Here is a 22554-nt window from a genome sequence, read left to right on the forward strand (position 1 = left end):
CAGCTGAAAGGCCGAAGTACACCTTTGATTTCTCAGAAGAGGAAGATGATGGTGAGGGTGAGGGTGACGAAGATGCTAACAATAATAATGATCTAGATGAACTGAAAATAAAAACATCTCCCATCATCAATGACAGAGAAGATGAATTTGAGCCCTCGGATGGTCTAGAAAAGGATGAATATGACTTCTCCCCAGTCAAATCGAAACCTTCTCCAGAGTAAGTTCAGTAACTTCAAGAAAGTGTGTCTGACAAATATGCGAGAACAAATCTACCTGTTTGAAGAAGTGGCCAGTCCTCCCTGGTGTGTTTACCTTAGCCTTATTGTCCTTTAAAATGTGAAGATACATGCCATTGAGGCACTCTTTGATAAAAATCCTTAGACCAGGCACAAACCATCTTGGTGCTGTTCAAATGTTCTAGTCTACAACCTCCATCAACCCCACACACCATGGCCAGTGATCACAGATTATGGGAGTTGTAGTCCACAACATGTGGATGGCCCACTTTGCCTTAAAAACTTGGATTCTCATCTGTACCTATTAATATGCGTTTTCTGTGGAATAGCCCAGTATTGCATTATTAATACCCAACAGCCAACTACTGTGGCTTGTCAGGTGCTTGACAACTCCTGTCCCTGTTTAGGCATGTCTTTAAAAAGGTGTGCCTTGGATTTGGATGAATCCCAAATGCCATCTCTCTCATGGCTGCAATTTTCAGGCCAGCTGCCCCCCAAATGGTAGGAGAGATTAAGTGATTCACGCCACAGAACTGTTACCATTGCTCTTGAGAAAAAACAACAACTGTAGCTATCCTATCTTGCTAATTTTAGCAAGATTCAAGCCATCAGAAAGAGAGAAACCTTGCCTGCAAATTTAATATAATTCTGGCCAAAAATAAAAAAAGGATTCTTTATTTGGTTGTAATGGTGGGGGAACGGGAAGAGAGAGAGAGATAAAATTCAGGTGTGTACAGCACCCAAGTCTTTGGATCTAGTTTGGTTTTCCCATTACTGAATGGGGTGGGCAGGGGTTGGGTAACTTCAGGCCCCAAGCTGAATCAGACAGTGCTTACGAATTGGCGCAAGTCAAGTTGGACTCTTTATGAAGTGGTGAATCAGGATCCATGATTGGTGACCTGCATTGGACTTATGTGTTTGCAAATTGTGCAGAGCTTCTGCCCTTGTGAAAGTAACTAATGGTCTCAAGTGCATGGTGCAACAGATACTTAAGTTTTCATTTTTACAACAGGAAGATTTCCCCAGAGAAGACCAATCAAGACTTCGGCAACCTCTTCACCTTTCCTTCTTATTCCCGGAAAGCCAATATTGGTAGGTATATATGTATATATGTTAATATAGTATTTCTGATATATCTACGAAGATAGCAATGTGCTTGGAATATATGAATTCCTTAGATCTGCCTCAAATTGCATACCTCAAGGAGCGATCATTTTCCAGTCAGGCAGTCAGCCGCCAAGATTTCAAAACTTTGAATTCTACGAGCATGAAGGAAGCAAAAGATGTTTAGTATGCAATGTGCTAGTCTTGTTCCCAAAAAGCTTAGAAGCTGTCTGAAAAAGCTCTGCCACTGTGCTCATGCCAGATGCCAACCCCCTCACAGAACCCATGTCCCGGAAAATGGTAGGTCTGCCCTGTTGCGGTCCATCTCTGAGATGTGACAAGCTATAAAAGGGTTGCTAGATTATAAGAAGACCAGGACAGTGGTGTATGAAGTACACAATGCTTCAGCTTGTTCTGTGAACCGCCCTGAAACCTCTGGGATATTGGGTGGTATATAAATTCAATAAATAATAATAATAAATAACTTGCACTGGTTTCTCAAGGGGTGGGCAACTTGGTGTGCAATCCAGTGCTGAGCAAGCCAACCACTTCTCCCCATTAAGTACCCACCCATTATCTGCCACTGTGGGGGTCAGGAAGGAGTCACCCATTCAAAGGCACAAACTGTGTAATCTTAGAATTAAGTGAATGCTGGTAAGCTTGAATGGGAGGTAGCATATTTCAAACATTAAGATCTTATGTGTGTGTGGGGGGGTAAAGTTTAATTTTAATGTGAGGAAGTAGAAAGCGTTCCTATATTTAGCCTAACTCTGAAAAGGGTGATGACATGACATGTTAAAACCTTTTATTTAGATACATCCAAGTTTGACAGTGATGACGAAGATTCAACACCAGTCTTCTCCTCCTCTTTTACTCAGAAACAGACAGAGAAATCTCCGAGTAAAGTGGTAGTTGCTAAAAAAGGCAAGTATTTGGATTTGCTGGTTAGCTTGCTCATTTAAAATATGCTCTATTGTGTTGCAGCAAAAGAAGTAGCAGCATTAACTAGAGCCAAATAAATATCATGTCAAGCCATGACCTGAATACTACAGTCATACCTTGGGTTGAAGTAGCTTCGGGATAAGTATTTTCGGGTTGTGCGCTGCGGTGACCCGGAAGTAACGGACCGTGTTACTTCTGAGTTTCGCCGCTCGCACATGTGCAGATGGTAAAAATGACAGCAGGCACATGCATGGAAGCGGCAAATCGTGACACACGCGGACGCGGGTTGCGTTTGATTCTGGATGTGAATGGGGCTCCGGAACGATCCCGTTCGCATCCAGAGGTACCACTGTATTCTTTAAGCATCAGTGCCAAAGCCTTTTAGTTCCATAATCCACCTCTAAATATATTGGGGGGTTCTTTTTGGGGGGATACCTTTGGTCCACTTAGCTTCAAACTGTCTACCCTGACTGGTAATGGCTGTCTACTGTCTCAAGCCGAGGGTCTTCCCCTGTTTTGCTACCCTTCAGACTGCAGGTGGCAGAGACTAAATAGACAGGGGTCAGCAAACTTTTTCAGCAGGGGCCAGTCCACTGTCCCTCAGACCTTGTGGGGGACCGGACTATATTTTGAAGGGAAAAAATGAACCAATTCCTATGCCCCACAAATAACCCAGACATACATTTGAAATAAAAGCATGCATTCTACTCATGTAAAAACACACTGATTACCGGACCGTCCGTGGGCCGAATTTAGAAGGCCAGATCTGGCCCCCGGGCCTTAGTTTGCCTATCAATGGAATAGGTTTTTCTGGCTGCCAAGTCCTTTAATGTTCATAGTATTATTAATTAAATTTGTTAATACGTTTTTTAGTAGACAGCTAAGAAAACACATACCTTTCAGTCTGGAAAAAAAAAATCACCAAGGTATTTAAAACTGCTTAGTAGAGATATCCATGATTTCACTTCTTTGGATATAGCAAGTTTTTCTTCTTACCTCCTTTCTGGAGAATGAGTGAAATGCAGTTCCAGCATGAAAGGATAAGTGTCTGCTATCTACATTTATGGACTATGAACCTTCACCCTATGAAAGTACAGCAGTTGCACGTGGAGAGAGTCACATATATTGCCTCCGCAAAGCCCTGCTTCACTGTTACCTTCTCCCACTTCAGTCTAAACTAAGATTATGGGAAACTGAAAGACTGAAGCAAGATATGGGAGTCAGACGCCCACTGCCTATTCTATGTAATCTTTGCCTGTGCTAAGGGGAAGAGAAAGACGATCAAGGAGAAACTTGTCTACATCTTTTCTTGTTGTTGTTGTTAATATTAGCACAATTCTTCCGTAGTGCCCTAATATTTTTTAAAAAAGATAAAACCATAGTATCACAGAGGGGTAATGCTAATCATAACAAAATACACAACAAAACCCCAGGCACTCAAATTAACGTATAACGTACATTATAATGTATATGATTAAAAGGATAGTCTATATTACCAGAAGGGTATTGCATCCCATTTCTGAATTTCACTAATATTTCCTATAATAAATCAAGCATACCTACATCTGTTTTCCAAAATTCATCTACATATGAGTTGTTTAAAAAAAAGAAATCTAATCTGGAATTTAGTTTTCAACACACAATATAACACTTCAAGAAGCACTGGAATTACTCTTCTGTATATATTAAAATCAGGAGCAGAAAATACTGATGTACAGTCAATTGCTAATAGGGGCAGAGTTATATGTTGCTCAGATTTGGAAAGAACAGTTGCAGAAGATATGGGGCTGAACTGACGTTATCAGGAAAGAATATCAAATAATCATCAAGACAGATCCATAAAAAGATGGGCATTTTTATTAACTTTTGGAATATTCCAGATAACATAGTCCTGTGTAATTCTTTCCCACCCACATGATTTTGCATCCCATCTTCTTAAACAAAGTCGGATTTCTAATCCTTTCCTCCTTGTCGAACAATGCAAGTAAGTTTGTCATTCTTGAGCCTTTAAAAGTGAAAAAGAAAGCGTAGGGAAGAAACAGAGCATTTCTTTGTAGAGGCTCTGCGTACTTGTAGGGAGAATCTGTTGTACTCATGGTAATGTAGTATTTCTTAATATAATTAGCAGCAAAACTGCCGGCGGATGTGCCCTCTAAACCGAAAAGACCTCCTAAGCCCAAGAAGATGGAAATAATAAACTCTGATTCAGAACCTGAATTTGGCACCCCAAAGAAGGCTGCAACTCCCAAAGGTAACAGTTTGGACGTTGCCAATTTTCACTTGATGCAGCAATGCGAGTGTAGGGAAGAACAATTCTTTTTTTCTTCATCTCGGAATGAAGATCATTTAATTGGAATGAAGCAGGGGTGGAGTGCAAATCAGCTGCTGCGCTTCTTTCCCGTTTTGGCTGTTAATACGTGAAAGGGAAACTGACCTTTTAGCAAGATGTACATGATCTGGCTGTGGATGCAGGTCACACATACGCATCATGCCCTTGTGGAGGGTGGCATTTCTTTTTCACACTGGCAGTGAAAAGAGAGGGTGCACGAAGCTGCTTTGAGGATGGGACGGAATATACTCAGGGTGTGGAATCAGATTCAGGGCTTATGATAGCCTAGCTGGAGAGTCACATTCACACAAACTGTTATGCAGTATCACAAACTCGTAAAGGTAGAGGGACCCCTGACCATTAAGTCCAGTCGTGGCCAACTCTAGGGTTGTGGCGCTCATCTTGCTTTATTGGCCGAGGGAGCCGGCATACAGCTTCCGGGTCATGTGGCCAGCATGACTAAGCTGCTTCTGGCAAACCAGAGCAGCGCACGGAAACGCCGTTTACTTTCCCGCCGGAGCGGCACCTATTTATCTAGTTGCACTTTGACATGCTTTCGAACTGCTAGGTTGGCAGGAGCAGGAACCGAGCAACGGGAGCTCACCCCGTTGCGGGGATTCGAACCGCCAACCTTCCAATCGGCAAGCCCAAGAGGCTCAGTGGTTTAACCCACAGCGTCACCCACCTCCCAGATCTTAAATCTTGTATTCAACTGTTGTCGCTGAGAGAACAAAAATACACTTTAAAGAGAAAGTATTTTTTAAAATGGAAGAGTTTGTGAACTGCAAGGCACACTGTTCTGTTACTATAAACTTTATAGTGGACACAATGCCTTTCTTTCTGTGAATGCAGCTGTGGCCGTAGCCCTTACTGAGCATGAAAGCCCATGAAGTTATGCTAAAGCTAGAGTGAGGAACCTTTGTTTCCAGATGTTGCTGAACTACAACTCCCATCAGACCTAGCAAACATGGATAGCGGCTAGGGATGATGGGTGTTGTAGTTCACCAACATCTGGCACCTGAGAGGTTCCCAACTCTTGTGCTAAGGGGTGAATTGTAATAATTAAATCAGTCCACAAATGGTGAATAAACATTTAACAATGGCAAGTGTTTTTTGATGAAAAGGTAGCATGTCCTGCCTCTTACAAGAGTAATTGTAATTTTAATCAGTCAGCAAAAAGAAAGGGAAGTTTCATGTAACTATTGGTTGTCTTAGCAATCAAAGGATTACTTCTTCCGCAGTTCTTTAGTCCCAAAAATGAGACTCCTGTGAAATGAAATAGAATTTGAGTTCCATAATTAATGTCTTGTTTGATGATGATAGAAGATACTGAGCTGCTAAATTGGTAGCATTAGCTTTCATTTTGCACTAGTACAAAGGTCTGGGTTGTGGAAATTTGGGTCTGACGTTTCTGGAAGAGGCAAAAGAATGTGCTGCATTTCCTTTGATGCTCGGGTATGGGGCATGTATTGGGAAGTTTTTTTTTAATACCTTTATTATTGTAGAGAAATTTCAGTTCTAATGTGTTTTATTAATACACATAAACAAATTCCTGTAGAGAATCATAGGTCAAAATTTTTTGTTTGATTCAATCTATTCTACTAAAACTGTCAAATAACTTTGAGATAATCCAGTTTGCTATTCTGAAACATATAAATAACTTATGGATATATATTTTCTTTAATGTTTTAGTAGGAAAAGGCAGAGGAGCAAAGAAAAGGAAAGCATCTGGTTCTGAAAATGAAGGTGAATATAACCCAGGGAAGAAAACTCCCAAGTCTACGCCCAGCAAGGTAAATTCAGCACCTGCAAGTTATTCTGACTTGTATTATTTCTATTCCAACAACATAAACATTCTCTTCCTGGAGAATACAATAGTCAGTTTGAAGGTTAATAATAATAATTTAAAATTTCTGCCGGCAAACACCAACACATGAATACAAAACATTTAAAAACAATTACAAACCCTAACAGCTAATAACCTTGAGGTTTCCAGGGACAGTATCTTTCAGCCATCAAATTCCTGAGTCAACAGGAATGTTTAAAGTTCTTCCTAAACATTACTAAAGAGAAAGACGGATGCAGGGAGGGCAATTCCACAAATGGGGAACTATCACTGAGAACACCCTTTCGTGGATCAGTGCCGACATTGTCACCCTCAACAGGGTCTCCCTCTGCCGGTTGTAGAGCTGGAGATATGGGATGTGCTCTTAGGTGCTTGTGTCCCAAGCTGTTTATGCTAGTACTAACACCTTGAATTGGGCCTGGTAGCTCACTGGCAGACAATGCAACACTCTCAGAAGTGGAGACACATGTGTCTCATCAAGCTGCTCCATTTACCAACCTAGCGGACATATTCTTGAAATACCTACATTGGCTCCCAGTAGATTTCCGAGCACAATTCAAAGTGTTGGTGCTGACCTTTAAAGCCCTAAACGGCCTGGCCCAGGATACCTGAAGGAGCGTCTCCACCCCCATCGTTTAGCCCAGACACTGAGGTCCAGCTCCGAGGGCCTTCTGGCTGTTCCCTCACTGCAAGAAGTGAGGTTACAGGGAGCCAGGCAGAGGGCCTTCTCGGTAGTGGCACCTGCCCTGTGGAACGCCCTCCCATCAGATGTCAAGGAAATAAACAACTATCTGACTTTTAGAAGACATCTGAAGGCAGCCCTGTTTAGGTAAGTTTTTAATGACTGATGTTTTAATATATTTTTAATCTCTTGTTGGGGAAACCCAGCCAGATGGGCGGGATATGTAATAAATTATTATTATTATTCTGCAGTAGCTGCAACATGCGGTTTTCGAGATAATGTCTATGTAGAGTCCATTACAGTAGTCCAGGCAGGAGCATGGACAACTAGGCCAGACTATTGCAGTGCAGGAATTGTTGTAGCTGGCAAACCGAGCTAAGTCACAGAAACTGCTTTGAGAAACCAGGAGTACTCCTAGACTACAAGCACATGTATGTTGAAGATTTTGGTTGCTTAAGCAGGGATTTTAGATAACAGTTAAAGTATCAAATCAATGTTAAAAGAACACTTCACGTGTGGTCTTCACTAACTGTAAAAAAAAAAAAATCCTTATCAAACAGAAACCGAAGAAAGCCTCCTTTGATCAGGACTCAGATGTAGACATCTTCCCCTCAGAGTTTGCCTCTGAAGCAGCCTCCAGGCCGCGGACTGGACGGGCGAGAAAAGAAGTGAAATATTTTGCAGAGTCTGATGACGATGACGATTTTGCGATGTTTAATTAAGTGCCCAAAGAGCACACAAACTTCCAACAAATATCTTATGTTGTCCTTTTGTCCCTTTTTGTCGCAGACTTTTTGTACATTTGACTTATTTTATGTGATGATGTAATTGATGGTTTTTTCTTATTGTGCGTAGGCATTTTAACATTTTGTTCTTACACCGACAGTTTTATGCTCTTTTTTACTCATTGAAATGTCATGTATTTGTCTGACCGGCTTGTAGAAATGTTCTAGGGAGCTGTGCAAAAGCACACATTTTAACTGTCATGGTTGCAAACTGCAAACCTGCTTTTTGAAATGAAGTTTAAACATTAAAAAAAAATTATAAAAACCATTTCCTTGCGTTTGGGGGTTTGGACTAAAAAGACACTGCTTTTGACCACAGGTATAAAATAAATATATTTTATTCTTTGCCAGGAGATTCCATGGAAAAAGGTAAACAGTATATGAACATAGAAAGCATTGTTAAACAATCTCAATGTACAAACAGAGCCAGTGAAAGTACATCACAGACTTGCTAGAATATATAAAAAAAATTCACTAGTGCTTTAAAATGAAACCTAAGAAACTGACACTTAAAAATTGTAACCACGCTACCACATTTTCCACTCTGTTTTATGGTGATTAACAAAGTCAAAGAGGCAGATTCTCATCTCTGCTTTTGGGTATTCTAGTGACAGCCCCTTGTTACCAGAGAGGAGGACTGTGGGGCTTGGGGGGGGGGGAATGACAGTTTCTCCATATTTGTTTTCACTAGTGTCACCAATTCAGAGGTAGTGAGTATGCCTGGTCATTATTAGCCCACAAATTTCCCCCTAACAGCTTGTGAACAAGAAAACAAAACAAAAAAAACATTAACACTGGAAAGTGTTTCTGCCTTGAAGGCTATAACTGAAGTTAAAAATTTAGTATTTATTTTTAAATGCAGAGAAGTCAGCCAAGTAACAAACCCCCTTGTAAATTTTAAAGTGACATTAACAGTAAAACAAATTACATCCAAATAACTGGTCTGGCAGTTACATGTATACAGAAGTTCCTTCTGGTAGTGCAGTGAATTTCTTTGTCTCCTTTTACTGGGAAAGAAAGAAATACAAACGGAGGCCATTAAAAAAAAGAGCAAAGACAAGTTTTCATCCTAACTAAATTAGAATGTCTCTCTTAGAACTTTTTTTCACCTGGACATGTAAGCAGTCCATTTCGTAAGCATGATGTCTGGGTCATTTCATGTACGCAAGAGAAAAGGAAAGCACCAAACATCCAGTCGAGAAAGTACAGGCCCATATATTTTGTTTATGTACAAAGTCATCAGAAATGGGTAAAAACCATAATTTTAACCTCTTGTTTGAGATCTGTCTTGTCACTGTACAATCTTGGATTTCCAGCAGAAACAATTGAAGCTTAACTAGTTTATTATTTCATGAACTAGTTCATTTAGCATTTCAAAAGTTTATGGTTTCAAGTTAAGCTGCAAGGCATCTGTTTGGGTATGTGTGTGTGTGTGTGTGTACATATAATACGGGTACACATGAAAAGTTCTTGGTCCTTGTTGGGTTTTAGTGTGTTTATATATATAAAGTCCAGAAAATGAGCAGCAGCAAAGACTATTCTTGCGTCTCATCCCTGTCTATAAAATGTTAGGAATGTCGCTGGAGAACGTCTTATTGCACCAGTGGGGATTGACTCACACTGCTGTTGTCCACGGAACTTGGGGAGATGCTAGGACTGTGCTCTGCTGTGGTCCCGGTTGAGCTTGGGGTCAGTGGTTCGTGTCCTTCTGAGTTTTCCAACATTTCTTGGATGAGAGGCGGCATGGAGCCAGGGATTTCCATTTTCAGTGTAATAACACGTTCAGCACCTTTTAAAAAAGACGAAAAACAAGATTTAAATTTATCAAGTCAGGTTTCTTTAAAGTAAAAGGCACAGCTTTCAGGGGTCAGGAAACCCAGAGACTAGGATTAGCCTCTCTTTCAGGCGGAAGAGAGGCTTGCGAGCGCCAGGAGCCAGTTCAGTGTATGCACAAGAAAATGCTCAGAAGCAACGTTTGCCCAGGTAGAAGCACCTGCTTCATGTTCAAAGCAGCTGAAGAACACATCCTTTTCATGCCATAATAGACTATACTGAGAGTGGAGTCACAGGTCACTTACTTCAGGGGTCACTTTAAAAACAAAAAGCTCTTACTTGTCAGGGGAACCCATAATTTGTAATCATCAGCCACATAGAGCAGCAGGCTACTGTAGGCCTCTGCTGCTTTGGATGCCCAAATATTTTTTATCATGCTACATGACTTACTCAGCTTACCAATGCCAGGTTATTATAGCTGTGCAATCTTTGACCGATTCTTGTGAATGGTTCCCTCCCCCATTAAATATATCAATACATTGGCAATTGTAACCAATCTGCTACTATAAAGGGGTGCAAATTTAAAATACTTAAGCTCTCATCACCACTGCCTAATTTTTGCATTTTATTCCCATTCAACTACCCCTTTAGAATTTTCACCTTTAAATATCTGCCAACAAAGATTTCACTTTGTGCGTCTGATGAATCAGGTTTGAGTCCATGACAGTGTCGAGCCAAAATAAATTTGTTAGTCCACTGCGGCAACAACAAAGAGTCTAGGTTAAGACTTAAACGTTTAACCAAAGATGCAGAAGCACAATAAGACTTGGCTGACTGCATGGACAGGTTACAAAGGAACACAGGGCTGCTGCAAGTGGTAATCATACAGTAAGTAGTCCTAGTATTCCACCCTAAATGTGTTAAAAGCCATAGGTGCAAATAGAGATGTGAAGGCCTGGGGAAAAACCAGTCCCTCCCTGTTTTTCCCCAAAGCCATTCTCCCCCCCCCCCACAGAAAAATGGGGGGGGGGAGTGTGTGTGGAATATTCAAATGATATCAAACTTTTTTTCAAATTTTACAGAAAACCCCTGCAAAAAAAAATCTGTCCCCCCCACCCTTTTTTCCAGGCCTTCCCATCCCTAGACAGTGCAAAGCAATTGCTCCTATTTTTCTCCATGCACTTCTCTGCATGGAAGATGTGAGCAACAGCTATAGAATGGCAGGAAGGAAAGTCAAAACTCATTCAATTTATCTCCGATTTCTGTATCTTCAATGCTTCAGGACAAACAGTAGTGGAGAGTACTGGAGGAGGCTGAAAGATCAATTATTTGCCAGAAATCAAATAGCCACCCCCAACTTCCTCTTATAAATTGGTTTACTAACAAAACTAATGAATCAGTAGGCTGCTTTTAATCAATTCTGCCTAACGTGAAAGTGGAATTATATTGTCATAGAGAGTGAAAAAAGCCTCTCTGTGCAATTGGTGGGTTATGTTTTCACATATGTCTCAGCAGGTTCCAAAGCTGAAACATAACTGGAAACATTTACAAGTAAGCTAAGACCTTTAAACACGTTACCATTTTCAATTTGATAAGCATGTGAGGACACCAAGTTCAGAGCGAATAATTTCTAACCACAACCTTATGAAAAGTTAGAGTTGTCTATACTAATTGACAAACACTGTTGGGTTGTGGCTATAATGCATTGATAAATGGGAGAGCTGCTCACATGATGCTAAGCAAAATGGGAAAATTGGTTAAGTCGTAATGGCAAAATAATTATTATTGGTGATTAACATATACGGATTTTGGGGAAGTGGTGAATACTGCAATTTAGCAGAAGGGATGTTTCATCATGGACATAATGAATTTGGATGTAACCATGCTGTCTAGAGACTGTTTGTCCTTATATACAAGGTTATCATCTCCAAGGAACTGCTGCGGAAGGAGGAAAACTCCAAAGAAAGGAGGGCGTAACACTGCGGACACATTAAACAGCCATGATCTCTTTGGTGAATAAACTATGTTGCATTTATTTCTCTGACATTTAGGCACTCAAGGCAGCTTTCATATCAAAGGGGGCCCATTTCTTGTAAAACCAGAGAGGAACAGGCAGCGTTTGCCTGGAAAACAAACACACACACAGGCAGCTGCCAGGTGTTAGGAATTCATTCCCCTGCAATAAAGTATAATAATATAAAATGACTGTTAGAAATTCATGGAAAACTTTCTTAGCTTAATACAGTGCTAAATATATATATACTGCTAGCCTTTATGCTCTCTGTAATAATTCGGTATAATAAACCATTGTAGCCTCTATCAAATAGGATGATTGCATGAGTATACACAGTTCAACAGCAGAGGGCCCACAAAAGTCAAAGGACAACTATGAATGAATGGATTTTAGAAACTTTGTAGATCTGCTTGCTTGATCCCACGCATCAGAGCTTTGTTGCCAGGAAAATGTGTCAATCAGTCATGCACCGCTTCTGGTCCACATAAATATGTGCTGAACTGTGAGTTTATTTAGCTGCACTTTGGCAAATCAGGGCATGACTGCAGTGAAAAAAATAATCAGAAATAGTGGTGCACTAGAATCACTTGGAAGGTTTTCTTCAAGAAGGTGCTTCTACATTTAGAGGGGCTGTTCTTGGGGCTAGGTATGCGTGTGCATAGTGCTGGGGTTTGCGTACGCCCCTCTGCACTGAGAGCAGCCATGGGTCAAGCCCATCACCGCTCGAACGGCATGGCAAATCAAGTTCGTCCATGGTTTGGTCACATGACTCAATAGCTGGGCACAGGACTCTAGATAAATTCCAGAGCATAAATGTTTCTCTACCAAGCAAGAATCATAGAATCATAGAGTTGGAAGAGACCACAAGGGCCATCGAGTCCAACCCCCTGCCAAGCAGGAAACACCGTCAGAGCACTCCTGACATATGGTTGTCAAGCCTCTGCTTAAAGACCTCCAAAGAAGGAGACTCCACCACACTCCTTGGCAGCAAATTCCACTGTCGAACAGCTCTTACTGCCAGGAAGTTCTTCCTAATGTTTAGGTGGAATCTTCTTTCTTGTAGTTTGGATCCATTGCTCCGTGTCCGCTTCTCTGGAGCAGCAGAAAACAACCTTTCTCCCTCCTCTATGTGACATCCTTTTATATATTTGAACATGGCTATCATATCACCCCTTAACCTCCTCTTCTCCAGGCTAAACATGCCCAGCTCCCTTAGCCGTTCCTCATAAGGCATCGTTTCCAGGCCTCCTCCTACAGGAGTCATTATTCCATAGGAATCTAGCTTACCTTTTGCACTGATACTGCGTAGATCTGTGATTTTCATTAAGATCTTTGGAAACATATGAGGCTTGTTGGGTCTTCTTTTTCTGATGTATATTTTGAGCGCCTCCAACAATGGTTCCTGTAGTTCATCTACCTTAGCTGGTTCTTCGAGGTCCTGGCGGTCTGGAAAAAACACACAAATATTACAAGTGGTGAAAAACAGTAAACAGCAAAACTTTAGTGTCGGCATTCAAATTGACATGACCAAATTTTGCCTGTTGCAAATTCTTTGCTTTCCATGGCCCAGTTCCAAACTAGCATGATGACACTTCTGGACTTTTCCTGAGCAAACTGGCAATCTATTTAACAAGTCTGGAAAAACAGTTCCTGTTCCTCTCTAAGGCTCTAAGCAAAGACAATTGCACTGCCATAACTAACTATATATTTGTGTTTACTTACGAGACCAATAATAAGGTATAACTTTACTCATTTTGAATTTGTAAAATGAAATCCAACTCAAAAAGTTTTGTTTTTCTATGGGATACTTTTTAGCCATTTCATCACTTAATTGGAGCACAATGCTATTACCCCTGTGTGCCAGTAGGTGTCAGCACAACACTGAGTTAACTAAGAGCCACTGAGTTAAAAATAAATAAATCTGAGGCATGTCACTAGTGCTTCCTGTTTAATACATTTGCCTCCAGATTTTGCCTAAAGGAACCTGTGAGGTGAATTTGGACTGTCCTGTTTAGATGAAACATCTGTAAGAGTCTCGAGTGATTAAAAAATACAGGATTTGTGAAAAATTTTGTGGTTCACTCAACCCTACAATGGTTTATCTGTAATGTACATAGGATTTGATGCTGAGACACTGCTGCATTTGCACGTGATATCTATACATTAGGAATAGCTTCAAAATCCCTTGGCAGAGGTGTAGTCCAGAAATGGAAGATTGAAAGAAAAGTTCAAACGTCTGCCTTCTCAGCAGCCCCAAATCCAGGGAAGGGGCTATTTTAAAAAATAATAATAATATTTATTTATACTTATACATCATACAACAAGCATAAAATAAAATGAACAAATAATACAAAAACGGAATAAAATACAAAGACAAAATTACAAGGATGTAAACATAACATAAACTGCAATCAAAAATATAATGCATTATATTCTCCTAAAAAAGGAAAAAGAACGAAAAATAATACCAAAAAAGAAGAAGAAAAAGAGGGGGGGGGAATGACTTCCAACTAGCTCCATGTTAGAATATTTCTTCAAAACTTTAATCATTACAGGTAATCAGTGATATGAGGAATAAAGATCCACATGGAGTTCATAGGGAAAGGGTGATTTCATCCCTTTTTCTGCAGCCTGTTTTGTCATGACTGCAGCTGAGACAGCAGGGCAATTTCTGACTACATCGGCTCCCATTTTGTCATATGGTCTGCATTCTCATTTGTCCTGGTGATACACCATGACACCCTATAGTGTCATTCCCCCCCCCCTCCCCACACCACTATTTCCTCTCAAAAAGCCGTGTTCCTCAGCCTTGGGTCCCCAGATGTTGGACTACAACACCCATCATCCAAGCCAGGTTAGCCAATGGTCAGGGATGATGGAAGTTGTAGTGTAGTGACATCTGGGGCCCAAGGTTGAAGAACACTGATCTAGGCAAGTTCAGTAGAAACGTCTCCTTGGAAACAACTTTGCATTTCCATGAATTCTAGTAAACCCTGAAGATACTAGCACTTGTCGAACCCAACTTCTTCTCTGTCCTGTGCTCATTCCAGCATATCAAATGACAAAGCAAGACATACCGCCACAGATTAAGCAGATGGCACTGAGCAGGCCAGTTTCCGTGTCGTCCATTTCCAAGGGCAGGAGCTGATTGGCAAAGGTGAACACAAGATCCGTCAAGGGACCAAATCCAGCGTTATGCATCTGAGTTCGGTTCAGTGTAAGGCCGTCGGAAAACGTCATCGTGTCTTGTTCGGGCGTGTATCTTGTGCAAATTCTAAGGATCTGGGGGTCGGGGAGAGAAAAGTCATTTTGTTTATGGACATTGCAATTATGGAATTGATAGAGTCCAGGTGTCTGGATGTGTTCTTCAAAGGCAGATGAATGTCCCAGTCATTGGGAAAGGACCACATCAGGTTATGGCCTTCTTGAGAACTCTACAATTACAGGACCAGAGAAGGAACAACCACTGGGAGGAGCATAGGAAGAAGGAAAGCCATGGTACACCTCCATCAGCACCACTAGATGCCTTTGTCTGCCCCAGCTGCAACAAAACATGTCTCTCCCGTATCAGTCTCTACAGATACAGCAGGCATTGTAACTCCCAACAGTTTGACTTCAACCCCAAAGGCACACTCCTCCGTTGTCTCCTGAGACAGACGGATGCCAACCAAATCTAGCTGAAGTTCAGTGCTTCCTACATCCCTGATTTTAGTCTGATGCTTAAGTGCAGTGTGTGCTTCAACAGGAGACTCAGTGAGTTCAACAGGAGCTGCTCAGAAAGCGAAGCTTGAACAGAACCTGCAGCCCAATGGGAACTTAGGAGGGCTTAATTTTGGCTAGATTGTGTCCTGCATTCACCCTGCACACGGGTTTGGTTTCTGCTGTTTTCTCAGATCCCCTTTGACCCATAGGTCCTTCTTAACAGCAACTTTTAGAAAGAAGAAGAACATAAAGGTCTGAGAATTGCCAGTGGAAAGGATAAGCATTTGCAGCCTCAAGTCCCTATCAAGAAAAGTAACTGAGGAATACTAACACCACCACCTCCATTTCTCATGCCCAAGGAAAGCTTCTTAGCCGTGGGCGAGAGGAAGGTGGTAACAGCAGCTCCTAGGACTGGGGCAAGCATGGGCTGCCGAGCTATTCAAGCAACAGGGGTTTCCTTTCCCAAGAACCCACCTTGAATGTCCACACCACTCTTATCACATGATTTGCAAAGGTATCCACAAAGCACATAACATACGCAGAAGTCGCATGATGATGGGTTCTTCCAGCTTCGCATGCAGGAAGAAGCCAACTGGATCTATCCCCTCACTCCTCTCTCTCTCCCCAGGAGAACAGGAGAAACAGTGGCTCATGCTATGCCAACAGATTTGAGAAATAAAGTGGCACATCCCAGACTTTTGACAGACGAATTCAGAGTTTGGTGGGAGGAGGCCAACTCTGCTCTCGCGCGCGCGCTCTCTCTCTCTCTCTCTAATTTGTATTTATTATGTTTCTTTATAAATGGATGCCCTGCCTTATCCACATGAAAGAACGTCTTTGCGCTCTGAAAAACGATAGAATTTGCTACTACAGGATAGAGGGATGGCTATCGACATGGATTACTTTAAAAGAGGATTAGAGAAATCCATGGGCTTCATAAGGCTTTCAGTGGTTACTAGCTTTGATGACTACATCCTCTCTCCATGTCTCTGAGTACAGAACAGAATGTCAGACTAGACAGGCCTTCAAAGCCAGAAGAGCTCTTCCAATTCTCTAGTCTATTTTCTTTAACGTACGAAATCTAACTATGACAACTTCCTCTTCCACCCTGCTACCCTGGCCACAATAAGATATACTGGTAGGGTATGAACCCTGTGCTGTGGCTCCTTTGGCAGTATTCTCGGTTCAGCCCTACGCCGGTTTTCCAGAGATATGGCCAAAGGAAAGAACCAGGGTTGTAGGATCTTCCTTTCCCCCTCAAGAGTCTCGCCAAGAAATAAAACAGCACACCTGAACAGGTTTCCTTCAGAGAGGAGGAAAAACAATGGGCAGCGTGAGTGAAAGGGACCCTTCCCACAGTCGCCGAGAGCGGCTGACATTCAGGGAAGCTGAGCTGCCTCTCAGTGCTGCTTGGGAGAAGAATGTGGTCTCTTTGGGTTACATATAATACTGCCAGTGACAAATGCGGCGGCATATTCCGATGCAAGGCCCTTTCTCTTATTTCACGCTCTCTGTAGCCGTTGACCATAATCTGGTTTTATCGAGCAGGGCAAACAGGAGGGTTTCATGAGAAATTATTTATGAATGGCAGGAGCATGGGAAACACAACGCCAGAGAAACACACCCCACAATCCTCGCTGATGAGGGCGAGATACAGTTTAGAAACTTCCCACTCTCTGTTTCTCACGTTAAAACACACACAGACACAAGCTCAACTTGATGATGAGCAGGCCGAGGTTGCCACTACATTCTCCATCAGGGCTGATTTGGGGTGCCAGCAGCTGTGTTTCCTTTCAAGGTGCCACAGCAAGCAAAGGAAATGTGTGTGGCGATCACACAGGGTCCCCAGATCCCTATTGATCCCTGTTCCACCACTGTGCTCGCTTCCCCGCTGCCACCAACCTGTTTCGGGTACACACTGAGTCCAGACAGTTATTAAAATTGAACCAAATAAACAAGTTTATTTTATAAGCGTTAACAAACTGGAACGTGTCCAGAGGAGGGCAACCAAAATGGTCAAAGGCCTGGAAACGATGCCTTATGAGGAACGGCTAAGGGAGCTGGGCATGTTTAGCCTGCAGAAGAGGAGGTTAAGGGGTGATATGATAGCCATGTTCAAATATATAAAAGGATGTCACATAGAGGAGGGAGAAAGGTTGTTTTCTGCTGCTCCAGAGAAGCGGACACGGAGCAATGGATCCAAACTACAAGAAAGAAGATTCCACCTAAACATTAGGAAGAACTTCCTGACAGTAAGAGCTGTTCGACAGTGGAATTTGCTGCCAAGGAGTGTGGTGGAGTCTCCTTCTTTAGAGGTCTTTAAGCAGAGGCTTGACAACCATATGTCAGGAGTGCTCTGATGGTGTTTCCTGCTTGGCAGGGGGTTGGACTCGATGGCCCTTGTGGTCTCTTCCAACTCTATGATTCTATGATTCTAAGTTTATGGCTTCTCAGATAAAATTCTTGTCCGTTTCTTAACTTTAGTTTCTTTACCGGCCTCTACCTTCCTAATACCTTCTGACTGATTATCTCAACTGTTTGACTGACTCCTCTTAACAGATTCTCTCCCTCTCTCACATCAGACTAGCCCAACCCACAGACTTACCTCTCTCTCTCTTCTCTAACTCCAGACCGATTTCTTAACAACTCTAACTCCTCCCCTTGGGTTCCTATTGGTTAGTCATTTTACACTTAGTTAACCCTTTCCTTATGAACCCAGTATGATGTCACACACCTAGGAGGGCAAACGCCACAATGTGGTTTATACAAATGCAGCTTCAATCTAGTTTCTATACTAAAAGTTCTCATAACATGAGATTAATGTTAACATTATGCAACAGCTGAAGAAAAGCACACATGATCCCAGGATATGGTCTGCCTGAACATGAGGTCTCCGCCATGCTGGGGCTAAGCAGATATGGGTCTGGTCATGGGCTGGATGAGAGACCACATGGGAAACACATGTATGCTGCCTTGGGTTCCATGACAGGAGAAAGGCAGGATAAGAAATGTTAGGAAATACACAAATCTAGTGACCTGCTCATTACTGGCCTTTCAATGTATTTGCCCAATCCACTGCTCACTTGCAGATGCAAAAGTTCTAAAGTGCCCACAAAATTCTGAATCAAGAGTTGTACATACACTCAGAAAGAAATGCAGATTTGAGACCACGACCTGTGTCCAGGACGGCTGCCTACTAGCTCCATCTGGTACGCCAGCTGAGACCTTACCTACCTACCTACCTACCTACCTACCTACCTACCTGAGTGATGCATGCTCTGGTTATCTTCCGCTGGTGACTGGGAGTGGCCGCTGAGACCACATAACACCAGTCCTAAAAGATCTACATTGGTTCCCAGTATATTTCAGAGCACAATTCAAAGTGTTGGTGCTGACCTTTAAAGTCCTAACCAGCTTTGGCCCTGTATATCTCCACCCCCATCATTCAGCCGGGACACTGAGGTCCAGCGCCGAGGGCCTTCTGGTGGTTCCCTCACTGCAAGAAGTGAGGTTGCAGAGAACCAGGCAGAGGGCCTTCTCGGCAGTGGCACCCTCCCAGTGGTACACCCTCCCATCAGATGCCAAGGAAATAAACGACTATCTGAGTTTTAGAAGACATCCGAAGGCAGCCCTGTATTGGGAAAGTTTTAATGTTTGGTGTTTTATTAGCTTTTTACATGTGTTGGAAGCTGCCCAGAGTGGTTGGGGAAACCCAGCCAGATGGATGGGGTACATTATTACTACTACTACTACTACTACTACAACCCAGAACTAAATGAAAGGAAGGAAAAACTGGAAATGTTTGGGGAACTCGATCTTTGCAAGTCTGGAATTTATAATGACCCAACTGCACCACAACTGGCTGCCAGGGCCCAATCCACCATGCTAAGCAAATATTTACAAGGATAAGGATGGTGTTCTTAAGCAACCAAAATTACAAGTGATTGTGTCTGGCAGCTGACAAGCATTCCTGGAACTGACAGGCTGAAAATAGATGGTAGGCATCTTAAGAGCGAAGGGCTGGAGAGGGAGTTAAGCTATGTAAACTCTCGCTCAACTTTAAAACAAAACAACAGCAACAACAATATATTAACCATTTTTAAAAAACCATTTGCACTCTCAACCTCCGTTCAGCCCCCTTCTCATATCACTGCAAAGGAATACGCCCGAGAACTGTGTCATATTTTATAAATTATCAGTACACTTTCCTGGGGGGTAAAGAAGAAGTTAACTATGCCTTATCATAACAGCGCTCACCAAGGCAGGCATGCAGTTCGTAATAAATGGCTCTGTCTTGTGGTGAGACCACACACAAGAAGGAGGCGACGGCAGCAGGCCAGTATGAATGGACGCCGGGAAGAAGAAGGGACTCTGAGACGGAGCTCTTGGGAACTGCAAGGCCAGCTCCTACGATACTTTCCCTCTCCTTTTCCACTGTGCTCTCTTCACCCATATACATCAGTGTCCTACAGGAAGGACTGTTTGCAACAGCTTGTGACAAAGCAACGAGAAGAAAAATGGTCAGAGCAGCTAATATTCTCCTCCCCGGGGATCTTGTGTGAAACTTCAAGGGATTATGGGAGCCCCATTACTTGGATGTGAAACTTTCCTGAACAAACTGTAGGCTGAGCCAAACACAATATGCACAGCAGAGGGCAGAGCCACCCAACAAGGGGCGGAAGCAGCTGATGATCTGACACCCATATATTGCAAGCCCATACTTTTGTGGAGCTGGACTGACCCTAAAGGAAAATGCATGTAGTCAGGGTGTGTGTGCGTGTACTCCAAAATCCAGGCTAGAACCCTATCTGGGCAGAGATAACTTTGCCACAGTTGTCCAGGTAAGCTCCTGGATAGATTACACATGCTTTGTAAGCTCCAGGTGGCCCTCAAAAAGGACAGCAAGATCATTAATGGGGACTGGAAGATATGAACATACAACACCAGCACTTTGTCATCTGTGCTAGCTTCCTGGCCCAATTCAATGTGCTAGTCCTAAATGGCTTCGGCACAGGTTACCAACTTATTCCTGAAGACCTACCCAGACCTTAAGATATCCATCAGAGGCCTATCACCAGATTTCCCTGTCTAAAGAGGTGAGGCAGGTACCCAGTACGAAAAGAGTGTTTTCCGTTGTGGTACATTCCTTGTGGAACGCTCTGTGCACAGAGGTTTAGGGCCAAGCGATTAGCTTTTTAATCTCCCAGGTCTTTTACAATTATGTTTCAGTGTATTTTAGTACTCAGCGCACATTATTTTAAACTGGATTTTAGTACAGTTTTAGAATGATTTTATCCTACTTGTGTTGGTTTTATATGGATAGTTCTACTAAGTTTATTTACTTAAAAAAATAATGGTTTAATGGGCGGTATATGCATGCCTAAATAAACAAACAAATAGACTAGTTAGAAAACTATTGTTTTTTCTCTTTGCATGATGTTATCTTAAAGAAATTGACATTTGTAGACCGCCACTCTTCTGAAGTCTTCCTCATAGCACTTCTTTGAGGATAACAAAGCCAGATTTAATATCAAGGCTGTGTGTGCGCTCTTACGCTTCAAGAAAATACATCACAATTTTGCAATAGCTTAATGCAAATTCTGGTAAGAAATGTTCTGTGACCCACATAAAGCACAAAAAAAACAGCAAATTTGAAGATATTGGCATAGTTTAGTTCTTAGAAGAGGTGAGGATCATCGCCTGAAAAACAAAAATCTTCCTGAGACCCATCCAGCTTTGAAGGTTAAACTATCTATTGCCCAAACCAACTCTCCACAAACATATTGCAAGCCTAGTTTAGTAGATTAAGGCTACTGTTTGCACCCATGTTTGCTTTCAGCAACATGAAAAACCTGGTTTCAGTCATTCAAGTTTCTCACTATAGTTGGGTTGCAGTCAAGTGAAGGATTACAGAATTCGGAAGGAAACATTGCTGCTTCTCACGTCATTTCAGTGGAGCCTACAAAGGATACACAATATAAGTCCCTTTGAACTAAATCACAACTGAAAGAGTTGCTTAGCAGTGGGTTGGGCCATTGGCTGGGTGGTGTTGTTGTTTAAGCCACCACTAAATGACAGCAAAATGTAAGTGAATCACACAAAAAGCGAAGATACGTACCAAGATGTCCAAGCATGCAGCTTTAAGTAGTGTGATCTGGTCTGCAATTGTCAAACTTGTAAAACCAGGCAGCCGTTTTGCAAATTCCACTATCTTAATAATGCACTTGGTCGCAAGTTCGCTGAATTTGTCCCAGAGCCCAAGGTCCAGCCGAACTCGATGGTCAGCACTAGAGTTCTAGAAAGAACAGAAGGAATCATAAGATCAGCCAATTTCTGTGCAGCGTAGCTGAATCCATATAAATAATGAAGGGTGGAGAGATCCTGCTACAAGCAATTTCTATTAGCAATCTGAATTGCAGTGAAATTTGCTGCTGGGAATGCTCTTGGTGTAATCATTCAAAAATGAAAGCTGCCATCTGTCAATAAGGCAAAATAATTTTCAGCCTTTCCAAATACCACTGCCATTTTTCTTTCCCTTTAATTATACAATGTTTATAACCAGGGATTTGAATAAGTGGAACTGGAACACTGGTTTCCATATCTAGGAAAAGGACTATGTCTGGTGGCACATAATTTCAGCACCATGGCTGTGCTCGTGCGTCATGAAAAGTCATAGTTAATAGTCTGCTGTGAATACGCAGAGCACACCAGCTTCCTGTCCCTGTGCTAGCAAGCAGAAGCAAGAAAACTTGGCTCAGTGTTAGGTTCAAACAAACCACGACTGGTAAGCCAAGAACATACATAGATTTGGAGCAAAACAAACCACAGCTATCAGATTGGACATAACACTCAGCCACGGCTTGTTGGTCCTGCTCACTAGCAGGGAGGGGCAAATCAGGAGCAAACTGGTAAACCATGGCTTGCTATGACATGCAAAATGCAGTCAATGTGAGATCTTTTCACATGCTATTGTTTTAGCAAATTAGTTCAAAATAGTTGATCTTGTCTATACGCGGGAAGAGTTTCAGCGCTCTGTCAAAAATCAGTGTTATGAACAGATGAGCCATCTGTTATGAAAAACTAATGAGCCATCTTTTACACAATTATAAAACTCTGGATTAAAAAACCCCAACACATATGG

General features: G+C 42.1%; 2 protein-coding genes across 11 annotated transcripts in view; one reads left to right on the plus strand and one right to left on the minus strand.

The window, feature by feature from the left end:
• Positions 1-8192, plus strand: part of TOP2B (DNA topoisomerase II beta) — a 46944-nt gene extending 38752 nt beyond the window's left edge. For 3 of the 6 annotated variants that reach the window (XM_082193284.1, XM_082193280.1, XM_082193285.1), the window contains 6 exons: positions 4-217; positions 1249-1328; positions 2154-2264; positions 4408-4533; positions 6304-6404; positions 7700-8192. In XM_082193284.1, coding sequence (XP_082049410.1) covers positions 4-217; positions 1249-1328; positions 2154-2264; positions 4408-4533; positions 6304-6404; positions 7700-7861 — 794 coding nt within the window. In that variant the 3' untranslated portion in view covers positions 7862-8192. The remainder of the gene's footprint in view (positions 1-3; positions 218-1248; positions 1329-2153; positions 2265-4407; positions 4534-6303; positions 6405-7699) is intronic. The other 3 variants (XM_082193283.1, XM_082193282.1, XM_082193281.1) reach the window with 3 other exon arrangements.
• Positions 8193-8246: 54 nt separating this feature from the next.
• The window catches only part of RARB (retinoic acid receptor beta), a 343954-nt gene continuing 329646 nt past the window's right edge, over positions 8247-22554 (minus strand). For all 5 annotated transcript variants that reach the window (XM_082193494.1, XM_082193493.1, XM_082193496.1 and 2 more), the window contains 4 exons: positions 21532-21708; positions 14789-14993; positions 12999-13157; positions 8247-9713 (listed from right to left, as the gene is read on the minus strand). In XM_082193494.1, coding sequence (XP_082049620.1) covers positions 9517-9713; positions 12999-13157; positions 14789-14993; positions 21532-21708 — 738 coding nt within the window. In that variant the 3' untranslated portion in view covers positions 8247-9516. The remainder of the gene's footprint in view (positions 9714-12998; positions 13158-14788; positions 14994-21531; positions 21709-22554) is intronic.

This window comes from Podarcis vaucheri (assembly GCF_965113315.1).
Source record: "Podarcis vaucheri genome assembly, chromosome: 12".
Classification (NCBI taxonomy): Eukaryota; Metazoa; Chordata; class Lepidosauria; order Squamata; family Lacertidae; genus Podarcis; species Podarcis vaucheri.